This window comes from Rana temporaria, chromosome 9 (genome assembly GCF_905171775.1).
Source record: "Rana temporaria chromosome 9, aRanTem1.1, whole genome shotgun sequence".
Taxonomy (NCBI): Eukaryota; Metazoa; Chordata; class Amphibia; order Anura; family Ranidae; genus Rana; species Rana temporaria.
The window spans coordinates 153,714,409-153,727,006 of record NC_053497.1 but is presented as its reverse complement, the minus strand read 5'-3'; the positions used below and the strand labels follow the sequence as shown (position 1 = coordinate 153,727,006).

The 12,598-nt window shown below is 41.6% G+C and overlaps 1 protein-coding gene across 1 annotated transcript in view; it reads right to left on the bottom strand.

Moving 5' to 3' along the window:
• ADGRD2 (adhesion G protein-coupled receptor D2) overlaps positions 1–12,598 on the bottom strand; it is a 999,543-nt gene that overhangs the window by 902,295 nt on the left and 84,650 nt on the right. Inside the window, exons 4-5 of the mRNA XM_040324866.1 lie at positions 9,731–9,931; positions 3,681–4,316 (exon numbers count right to left, since the gene is read on the bottom strand). Coding sequence (XP_040180800.1) covers positions 3,681–4,316; positions 9,731–9,931 — 837 coding nt within the window. The remainder of the gene's footprint in view (positions 1–3,680; positions 4,317–9,730; positions 9,932–12,598) is intronic.

The following is a 12,598-nucleotide window of genomic DNA, read 5'->3' as shown; positions in this document are numbered from 1 at the left end:
TCCTTGGCTCAGCTGACCCCTGTCCTTGGCTCAGCTGATCCCATTCCTCTGCCCTACCTTTTTCTGTGCACTCCACTGCTGAGCTTCCACTGTTCACTCTCTCTGTACATTGCCCTACTGATGTCTGTCCCCTGTTCTGCTGACCCGTGTACACTACCCTACAAACCTATAGTCTCTGTACACTGCTCTACAAACTACTGACCCTATGCTCTGTCCTGCTCACTCCCTGTGCACTGCCCTGCTGAATTCCCATCCTCTGCCCCGACATTATTTTGTTTATAAATTGAAACAGAAAATTCAGGATGCAATTGGCCAAAAATAACAGTTTTTAAAAATAGATATATTTTAAAATGTTATATTATATTAGAATTAATTAATATAATGAATTTAAATAAATATGAATTTATTTTCAGCCATTTTTGGCACCTTTAGCACAGGAAAAGCTTTAGAAAAATACATCCCTTATAAATTCTATGTACAGCATGGTCCCTTGCGCCTCCATTGTGGTGTTAAATTTTTTTTTGAAAATTAATTGAAAATGCAGCAAGAACGCATCAATAGCACACCTGTGTAATGTTTTTGATGCGGTTTTTGAGTCACACTATGAAAAACAAACCATAAGTACAGTAAAATCGTGGTCAAATTGTGACAAAATTGTGGTAAAATCACAGCAAAATCACAGTAAATCGCAGAAAAATCTAGTGCGTTTTCTGCGCCATTATCGGTTTCTTTTTCTTTATCGCCAAAATGCGGAAAACACACTTTTCGGAGTAGAGCGGAGAGGAACAAACAATGCAATAAACGTAGTACTTCAGAATACAAGCGCATGTTCAAAAATTAACTATTGTAACATTCCAATATGCACACAGATTGCGTGAACATAATCCACAAACATCACAGCAACAAATGACAAGCTATGACATTATAAGTTACCATAGCTCTACCTCTCAATTTCCATTTCCCCCTGAATTTTTTTTTACTGACCCTCCCCCCCAATTGGCTAATTGGCCACCATGCACAGTTGCACCAGATTCTGAGTGCTCTAGTTTTAATAAATATTCCCCCCCCCCCCCCCCCCCCCCCATTGTGACCAGCTGCTACTCGAACCCAATGAATAAAAAAAATGTATTTTTTATTTTTTAAGTATTGCATTAGATTGAATGTTTTGTTTTTTTGAAAATTTATTCATGAGTTTATGCCGATATGTATTCTGCTACATAATTTTGGTTAAAAAAAATCGCAATTAGCGTACATTGATTGGTTTGCGCAAAAGTTATCGCATCTACAAAATAGGGGATAGATTTATGGCATTTTCATTATTTATTTATTTTTTACCTAGTAATGGCTGTGATCAGTGACTTTTAGTGGGACTGCGACATTGCGGTGGACAGATTGGACACCTAACTGACATTTTTGACACTTTTTTGGGGAACCAGTGACATTATTACAGTAATCAGTGCTAAAAATATGCACAGTTATTTTACTAATGACACCGGCAGGGAATGGAATGAATCAGGGGCTATCAAGAGGTTAAATGTGTTCCCTCACTGTGTGTTCCAAATGTATGGAGGACTGTGTCACTGGGGAAACACACAGATCCATCTTCCTGCATAGCACAAAGAAAGGATCTGTGTGATCTCCCCTGTTGGAATGGAGATTACACAGGCAGATCCCCATTCTGTCACTGCTGGTTGGCTCCCCCACTGGCCAATGGGGCGCACCCACAAAAGCGAGTATCCGTGCCGGCATGCATCTATGGCAATTTTCGGGAACAAGTCAACTTGCCACAGTATAATGATGGTGGCTGGTCAGGAAGGGGTTAAAAGACAAAAAGGGAGATTCACGTACATTTGCCTAAACTTGCGGCAGCGTAGCTTAGCGTGTTTAGGCTATGCCGCCGTAAGTTAGCTAGGCAAGTACATGATTCACAATGTACTTGCCTGCTAAGTTACGGCGGCGTAGCCTAAAGCGGGCGGGCGTAAGGGCGCCTAATTCAAATGTGTGTAAGGGGGCGTGTTTTATATTAATGGGGCTTGACCTTACGTTTTTGACGTTTTTTTTAACTGCGCATGCGCCGGGCACCTACATTTTCCAGTGTGCATTGTGGCTAAGTACGCCGCACGGGCCTATTTATTTCGACGTGGACGTAAACTACGTAAATCGCTATTCGCGGACGACTTACGCAAACGACGTAAAAATTTTGAATCTCGAAGCGGGAACGGCGGCCCTACTTTAACATTACTATTCCATCTAATAGATGGAATAACTTTAGGCCTAATAATGCCTTATGGAAAAGGCGTAAATGTATTGCGGCGGCCGGGCGTACGTTCGTGAATCGGCGTATCTACTAATTTACATATTCTACGCCGACCGCAATGGAAGCGCCACCTAGCGGCCAGCCTCAATATTGCAACCTAAGATAGGACATCGTATCTTAGATATGTTTAAGCGTATCTCTGTTTGAGAATACACTTAAACTTAAGTCGGCGTAGATTCTGAGTTAGGTCGGCTTTTCTACTGATTAGCCGGCCTAACTCTTACTGAATCTACCTAATTAACTGCAATTTTCAGTCATCATCCCAGATTGTTAGGTACCTACATTTTTAGCCTATTAGGACCAATATCTGCAAATAAAACAGGTTATTCATCAGTCTGGAAGACAGTATCATACCTAACATATTTGACATCCAGTGCATTCTATTTTTGTTTTTTTTTAAACTCCTGCCAAAATTCATTATAATGATGATAATGATAAAATTAAAGAAATACTAAAACTTGTCAAAAAATTATTAGAGACAGTGAAGTTTTTCTTTCTCTGAATGTGTATTTTTAATTGAGCCATAAAAAATAAAGCAAATCGTAAAAACGAAATCCAAGCACAGTGGAGCATGGGGATTATAGTGGCATCCCCTTATCGTGCCAGGCCTGGAAGGAATTATGTGTTAAAATATTTCTGATATTTAAAAATGGTGACTTGACAATATGTCAGCAAAAAAAAACAAAAATGACAATCCTGGCAAATGTGATATACATGGGCAATTGTATGCAATAAATAGGCAACAAACAGGCAATTATTATAATACATGAGCAACTAATGTGAGCATTACAAAATGTGAGCAGCAAATCTGAAATATTGACTATATGCAGGCAACTTTCCAAGCACCTATTTAGCCACCCCCAAGCAAAAATGATTCCCTTCCCTTTTCTAATCTGCAATAAATCTTAAATAATTAAATTGTAAAAAAATTATAAAAAAATAAATTGTAAAAAAAATATACATACAATAAAAAAGTACTGACACCACTCCACCCTGCCCTACCAACACTGTTCACTACCCCAACCCCTTCCCCCCAAAAAGCATTGCGATTTTTTTTGCAAACAAATTAAATTGTAAAAAAATCAATACGAAAAATAAAAAACTACGGTACTGATACCATCCACTGCTGCACTGACAACGTCCGTTACCCTCCACCCCCAATCATCCCCAAAAATAAAATTGTAAACAATTACTTAAAAAATAAAATGTAAAAAATATATATATTAAAATAAATTCTGACACTGTCCACTGCCATTTACCACTACTCTCTAAATTCGGTCTTTTAGCCAGTTTTCTATCCATTTAAAAACTGAACTTTCCAAGCCTGTAGACTTTACCTTACACATTAGTATCTTTTTCTTACCTGTACATACAGTTTCTATCTTCATTCTTTTAACAGAAGATTCAACTTCCAACTGGTGGGTCCTCCAACCAAATATAATGTTTTTTTCCACATTCCTGCCCAGTGAAACCTTTTCTATTTGTTCTGCACTTAGAACCTTTGCCCAGACATTGAATTCTGTGATATTACCACTAAAGGATTCCTTCTCTTTAAATGTGCCGCCGTAGGAATCTTGGTCTTGTCCAATAATAAAAATACCATCTTTGATGATATCCTCTGATGCAGACAGTTTAGAGTAGGCTTTCCATTTCCCATCAGCATAAAGGGTCGTGGTACCATTCCATTTTTGCCAAGTTATACACAAATGATGCCACGTTCCATCATTGGGGAACATTGGTGAGTATCCTGAATGTTGCCCATGAACTATGATAGCAAATTTGACAAATCCATCCTCATCACTCATTCCTCGCAGTTGAAACTCATTACTGAAGTTAAATACTGCATACGAAAAGACTGTTGCAAATTCTTTATGTGAGTTGCCCCATTGTATGTAAGCACATACAGTGATTTCTGACAAAGATGGAAAGTGTGCCAGCAGTTTTGCATACTTCGTATCTGTCCTCTTCTCAAATACCAGGGTAGGCAGTGCCTGGGTTTCTAAAAGGGGAAAAAAAGAACATGAACTTAGTGAACAAATGCATGGTTCGAACTAATCAGATATTGTAGACTGCATTGGTTTTGACAGTTCGAGCCTTATTATGTGAAGCAGTGTTGCTTACAAATACAGGGACGATGCAAACGGTATATATTTAGAGGTGGTATTGTACATGTATTCTTTGATTAAATCAATTCAATAGTAAGGGTGAGTTATTAGGGCTTTCTATATTTATTCCAGTACAGGCGACCCCTGGGTTACAAAGAAGATAAGGTCTGTAGGTTTGTTCTTAAGTTGAATTTGTTTGTAAGTTGGAACAGGTGCATTTTTTTAAGTGCTACTACAGGCAAAAAAAATGTTTTATGTTTTTTGAATAAGAGAGGGAAGGAAGAACACCCCTGTAATGCCCTGTACACACGATCGGTTTGTCTGATTAAAAATCCAACGTGGTGACGTAAAAAACAACGACGTGCTGAGAAAAATTAAGTTCAATGCTTCCTGCGTCGACTTGATTCTAAGCATGCATGGATTTTTGACCGATGGATTTCTCCACAGACGATTGTTTTTTTATATCGTTTTTTTAACCATAAGAGAATTTTAAAACAGGTTCTATTTTTTTTCACCGATGGGGAAAAAAAACGATGGGGCCCACACACGATCGGTTCGTCCGATGAAAACGGTCTGTTTTCATCAGACGAACCGATCGTGTGTACAGGGCATAACACTTGTGTCTGTGCCCCTGTTCAGAAGATTTCACTTCACTTTCTGTCCCTATGACAATTGGATTTTGAAAATTTTGTGTTGTTGTGGAAGCAAGGATTGGTGATAAAGCATCAGTGGAGACACCTTTTTCCCACAATAATGCTCACAGGAGTGAATTTCCCTTCCTAGGGGTACATTTACTCTCACTTCCTGTTGTCTCCCTTTGTTTGTAAGTATTAGTCGTTTGTAAGTCAGATGTTTGTAACCCAGGGACTGCCTGTATGTAATAATGGTGATTGAACATATAGAAGACATTTGTAATAGATTTGTAATGATGTTTATTTTTACATCTATTCAATAAATATACATTTTAATAATGGATGTCCAATTGTTGCTAATCCTTAGGTAGCACTTCAAAATCAATGGCGCTGGCTGAGTAAAGTTAAGCCGCATGCCCTCAACATGGGGGGTGGGTGCTTTGGGGCAGGGGGGCGCACTTCTGCCCCACCACCCCAAAGCACTTTGGGCCAGATTCACAAAGGAGATACGACGGAGTATCTCAGATACTCCATCGTATCTCTCAGGCCCCATACACACGAGAGAATTTATCCGCGGATACGGTCCAGCGGACCGTTTCCACGGATAAATCCTCTCAAAGATTTCCGCAGATTTCTATGCGATGGAGTGTACACACCATCGCATTGAAATCCGCGCTGAAATCCTCTGGCGATGACGTGTCGCGCCGTCGCCGCGATTATGACGCAGCGACGGCGCGACGCTGTCATATAAGGAATTCCACGCATGCGTCAAATCATTACGACGCGTGCGGGGAATCCCTTTGGACGGATGGATCCGGTAAGTCTGTACAGACGAGCGGATCCATCCGTTGGAATGGATTCCAGCAGATGGATTTGTTGTGCATGTCAGCAAATATCCGATCTGCTGGAATCCATCCCAGAGGAGATTTCTCCGCGGAAACAGATCCGCTGGCGTGTACACACCATAGGATCTATCCGCAGAAACCCATTTGCTGGGATTTATCTGCGGATGGATTCTATCGTGTGTATGGGGCCTCAGAGTATCTATGAGACTGATTCATAGAATCAGTTACGCATAGATATCCCTAAGATCCGACAGGTGTAATTGTTTTACACTGTTGGATCTTAGGATGCAGTACCGCGGCCGCCGCTGGGGGGAGTTTGCATCGTAAACCAGCGTCGGGTATGCAAATTAGGAGTTACGGCGATCCACGATGGATTTTCGCGTTTGCTACGTCGCCGCTAGTCTAGTTTCCCGTCGCAAAGTTAGTCGTCGTTTTTGGTGCCTTAACTTTACACAGCAATCGTATTGCTGTATAAAGTATGGCCGTCGTTCCCGCGTCGAAATGTAAAAATTCACGTCGTTTGCGTAAGCCGTCTGGGAATACGGAATTACGCTACGCGCGTCGCGTTCGAAAAAATGATGTCACTTTGCGCAAAGCACGGCGGGAGTTACCAAACGGAGCATGCGCAGTAGGTCCGGCGCGGGAGCGCGCCTAATTTAATTGGCACACGCCCATTTAAATTACGCGGGCTTACGCCGGAGGCCGCCGGCGTAGTTTTCATTGCAAGTGCTTTGTGAATCAGGCACTTGCGATGAAAACTTGCGGCGGTGTAACGTATCTACGATACGTTACGCCGCCGCACTTCTACCTGAATCTGGCCCTTTGTCCCCGCGTTGATGAGGACAAGGGCCTCTTCCCGACAACCCTGGCCATTGGTTGTCGGGGTCTATGGGTGGGAGGCTTATCGGAATCCAGGGGCCCCCAGATCCCAGCTCCCCACCCTATGTAAATGAGTATCAAGGGGTTAGCTCGGTAGTGGGGTGTGTGACCCCTTGGATGGGTTCACCACACACTGAATTTATACAGACTGGCAGTCGAAGACGGTTAAAAAACAACGTTTTTGGTTTATTTTTCCATCTTGCTGGAAAACAATTGCAAGCATCCAAACAGCATAAACAAAATCAAACATAAAATAAACCCTAGCCACTCTGGGCGTCTACCTTTCACACAGGAACCTACCTATGGAGTCTGACTCAGCCTAGCGCTGGGCAGACAGTGCTGGTCGTACAGCACGCAACAATAGTCTTTTGATTTTTATCACACAGAAAAATCACTCCTCTCCTCACCTCCTCAGAAGACTTTCAGTGCTGCTCTCCTACTCACAAAACCTTAGGAATGATGCAGCAATTCAGTGGTAATCCTTTGGACTACTTATAGAGGCCTTAATTGCCTCATTCTGAACAGCTGAAGTCTTCCAATGCCCTCCAACCTTTCCTGGCTATTTCTCGCAGCCGACGCCTAATAATGATTAGTGTATTGTCTAAGCAAGGCAGAAATGTATGTCCCGTTTGTGACAACACCCACAGATTTACCTGACTTCCTGTCACAATACACACAACCGTTTTCCCTCGGCAAAAAAGCTCTGCCACCAAGTTTCTTGATGGATTCTGTCGAGGAAAACGGTTGTGTGTACGAGGCCTCAGAAATGCCTCTCTTCTCTTTTATACCCTTTAAAAACAATTCTTTGCTATACAAGTACTTTGGATTACAAGCGTGTTTCTGGAACAAATTATGCTCACAAACCAAGGTTTTACTGTACTTACCTGAGCCCCATCTCAAATGTCCAAGCCATCCGGGACACTCCTCCTGATTGGCTGAGAAACAGCAGTGGTGCCATTGGCTCCCGTGGCTGTCAATTAAAGTCAGTCAGCCAATCAGAGGAGAGAGGGGGCAGGGCCGGGTCGGGGCTCCATGTCTGAATGGACACAAGGAGCTGTGGCTTGGCTACAGTGCCCCAATAGAAAGCTGCTGACTGTGGGGGCACTCGATAGGAGGGAGGGGCCAGGAGCATCAAAGAGGGACCCAAGAAAAGGATGATCCAGGATGCTCTGTGCAAAACCAACATGTTATACATGTTTGTTTTTTGTTTTGTTTTTTAAACAAGACTTTACAATCACTTTAAGTAAAGTAAAGAGCTAGAATATGGCTTATTAGTCATTATTAATTGACTTTTTACTTTTTTAAAGCTTTATCTACTTGTCACAGGTCTCCCTCTGTCCTTCCCTCTCCCCTCTCCCTTTTTCCCCTCCCCTTCCCCTTTATTAGTATGTTCTCCTTTTTTCTGCCCTCTCCCTCTTTCCCTTCTTGAAGGGGAGAGGGAGGGAGGAAAAGGTCTATGTTTTAAACAGAAGATGATGCAAGTTATAGGTTTACTCAAAATATGTGGATATTTAAATGAAATCTGAATTAAGTGATAATTTGCGAGCTACATGTTTGAGGAAGGTGTTATTTTAAAGGTTGCTTTGGTAATATATATTGTATTGTCTTTCTATCTGAAACAGCATTTAAAAAAAAATTAAACAGAAACAACCATGCCACGTTCAAACTCACTTAAAGGGGTTGTAAAGGTACATGTTCTTTCACCTTAATGCATTCTATGCATTAAAGTGAAAAAACATCTGTGGATTAGTGCCCCCCCGAGCCCCCCTTTACTTAACTGACCCCTCAAAAGTCCTGTGCTGTGAATGCGCAGGCTTCGCGGCCGATTCTCGGCTCATTCATTGGTTGATTGAAAGCAGCGCAGCCATTGGCTCGTGCTGCTGTCAATCACATCCAATGACGCGGCGCGCCGGGGGTCAGGGCCGAGTGATACAGTGAGCGGCTATGGCCGCCGGCTGTATCACAGGAGTGCACCCGCAAGAACTCATCACCATGCGAGCTTGCTCGCATGAAGGTGATGAGTTCTTGCAAGGGAGAGCCGAGACAGCCGCTGAGGGACCCCAGAAGACCAGGTTCGGGGCCACTCTGTGCAAAACGAGCTGCACAGTGGAAGTATAACATGTTTGTTATTTAAAATAAAAAAAATATATATATATATATATATATATATCTTTAGTGTTCCTTTAAATCCCCTTTTCCCCCCATTCTGATGCTCAGTATGAACTTCAGAAAGTTGTCTTCACCACATCTAGATTCTTAAATGCACTAAGTTGCTGCCATATGATTGCCTGATTAGCAATATGTGTTACCAAGCAATTTAACAGGTGTACCTAATAAAGTGGCTGGTGAGTGAATATGTTCCTCCTGATGAAGTGGATTAAGTCCAAGAAACGCATCAAGTTCGCAGAAATAATCAACTGAATTATCTACAGTATACTGTCCAGGCATAACGTTAGATTATAAGCATATATACCCCACTTAGGACAACTCAGCATAATAAGGTCCATGCATGTTGTATGAGACTTTTTAGTAATTGTAAAATGTCCGTTATCTTTTAAAATAATTAATCATAGTAAACTTTGTATATTTTTTAACAGTATTTTGGTTTGTGCCTTTAAAGTCCCACCATATTTGTGGGTTTTATGTCTGTGATTTGTACAGAGTAAAAAATCTGACAACTGCTGCTAATCACATACTGTAGCGCCGCTGGCCGCTACTATTCGGCCATGTATATATGACTGTTCTGGTCATATGGAAACTATGTAGAGTTTGACAGTGTGCAGTTAGCAGTTAGCTTATAAGGCCATGCCTAATATCCTTCTACCATTTACTTTCAAGAATCTAAAAAGGTATTTTTTTTACCATTTCTGGAAATTATTGCACAAAATGTCATAAAGGCTCTATAAAGCATTAGTTTTTAAGAAGTATAATCTAACAAGAAAAAAAACTTACTGGGTATATGGTTTTCCTCTTTCAGCCATACAGGGAATTGCACCAAATTTGCAACCAACTCCTTGATGCCCCTTGTACCAGAGAGCAGAGATGCAAACTTATGTTCACAATGTTTATTGGCTTGTTGCTGAGTGAAAGGCTTGCTAATATACTCATATACACCATGATGACTTTCAATGAAAATTCCGGAGCTGCAGGAATCTGAAAATTACATTTTTTATTGAGATGTATTACACAAAGCACAGAAAGATACATGATTTACTTTTACAACCAAATTTAGAGGAAATCTCCCAAAATTATGGGAATTCCCCTCTTAGCTGTTTTAAGAACAGGTGACCCAAATGAGTTTCCCTTACCTTTAAAATGTTGGATTTCCCTTAAAAAAATTCTGGATGACAATGGTAACCAGTACAATTTGAGGGGTGAATTTTCTCATTTGAGACACAAACATCAATAACAAATGTGGCAGAAGGTCTAACCCTTCCCCTATGCTACCTAAACAATTATTTTTTTATTTTTTATGATTACACTTTAAGTAAATATTGTAACAAATGCATTTCATATTGGAACACAATCTTTGTTAATACAAGAGTAGGATAATAATAGAGATACAGCATAAAAGAAGGAGAGTATTCAAAGTCCCTAAAGCCCTGTACACGCGATCGGATATCTGATGGAATCTAATCCGATGGATTTTTTCATCGGATATCAGATGAAGCTGACTTTCATCAGCCTTGCCTACACACCATCGGTCAAAAATCCGATTGTGTCCAAACGCGGTGACGTAAAACACTATGACGTGCTGAGAAAAATGAAGTTCAATGCTTCATGTGTCGACTTGATTCTGAGCATGCGTGGATTTTTGACCGATGGACTTCCACACAGACGATCGTTTTTTTCTATCGCTTTTTTATCCATAAGAAAATTTTTGAACATGTTCTATTTTTTTTGATGGAAGACAAACCGATGGGGCCCACATACGATCGGTTTGACTGATAAAAACAGTCCTTCGGTCTATTTTCATCGGACAAACTGATCATGTGTACAGGGCTTAAGAGTTGGTGGGACTTGTACTTCATTAAAGAGAAATATGGTATTTAAAAAAATAAACATTTATACTCACTTGGATGACGGTGGATGCAGCATTAGTCTCCCCTGCCTCTACGCCCAAGAACCAAGCGATCAAAGACTGCTGCTCGGTTCTTGGTCTTTAGCTATCAGCTATGCACCTCCAGAGCTCAGTGAAGCGCCGGGCTGTGGATGGAGTGGGAGTGGCTGGCGCAGGCTCTCAAAGGTTTGCTGAGAGGCTGCGCCAGATGCTTGGAGTAGGAGCTAGAAAGTAGCAAGGTCTTCCACAGGAACCATGCTAAGGCAGCAGCAAGGGATCCACCACACACAAGCACACCTGGGATATGAGTCTTGGGAGTCAACTCACCCCTTTCGTCAGGTAGACTGAAAAAGGGGGCATATTGACTCCCGAAATGTGTATCCCAGGTCCCCTTGCATGTGGTAGATCCCTCTCTGCTGTCTTTGCACTGTTCCTGGGGAAAACCTTGCGATTTTGTGGCTCCTACCCCGGTGGACACTATAGCGCCTGGTCCTGGTGGCTGTACCAGTTCACATAGCAGCTGAGCTTTTTGGAAGATCCAGCCTGTTCATACTCTACCCAGATCCAGGACTTTCACTGCCAGACATGCCCTTATACAGTACATCCACGCTTGTGAGTGCATAACTAATTGCTTTTCTTTGTTTACTTAATAAAACTAACTTGTTACACCATATGGCTGCTTGGTGCCCCTCTCCTCCCCTCTTGTCTGTACAAAAGTGAGATAGACAAGGTACTAGGCCCAGATGGCATTCACCAATGCCTTCTAAATAAATTGAGCTCAGCGGTTGAAATATCAATGATTAGTGTTGATGTTAAATCTTTTAAATGTATTTATTTATTAACTAGTGGATTGTCCAACTATAAATCAATTAGCGCAACCCATAATATGTGTAACTCTAAAAGGTAAAAAATCTAAATAACAATAACAGTGCTCCAAACCACACTGGAGATGCCAGCTGTCACCTATAAAGTGATTTCACAGCACTAAGTGTTATAACATGCTGTAAGTAACAGTAATTAATGCAATTCAACCCTAGTCTTAATAACTAAAATAATATTCCACTGTGCAAATGTACCAAAAAATACACCAATAAAAATGTGAATATTTGGGGGGGGCGTGGCCGGAAGCCGACCAAGATGGCTGCTTATTGAAACAGCTCTGAGGGGGAGCAGCTTTCCAGTGCACAGAGCAATGAGCAATCCCAACGAAACACCTTGACAGACGGGTCTATCAGCTCCTCCAGTCCAAAGGAGAATGTCTAAGCGGAGGAAAGAATGTTCAAAACTCAGAGTTCTATCCGCTGCCCGACAGGAAAACTTTCCAAGATGGCACCAGCGGACATGCGACCACATCACGTGGTGGCCCCGTCTCCACACACACACACAAGCAAATGCTGCAGAACACGTCTCACCTACCTGGTAACAACTCCCTGGCCTCCACTTCATCTACGAGCCCTGCAAAATCCAAGCTGAGACTGACACAGGACACAGACCAGGACACTGAGGGGAGCCCAGTTACACAAACATCCCCTGTGTGCCTTGCAATAACTAACTCCATTTCTGCATATCCTACCTCTAACCAACCAGCATTGGACACTACCCTTAAGCCCTGTACACACGATCACTTTTTGTGATGAAATAAAATGACATTTTTAAAAATGTCATTTAAAATGATCGTGTGTGGGCAAAACATTGTTTTTTGTCTTCTGAAAAACGACCAAAAAAAAATTAGAACATGCTTCAATTTTTTATGTCATTTT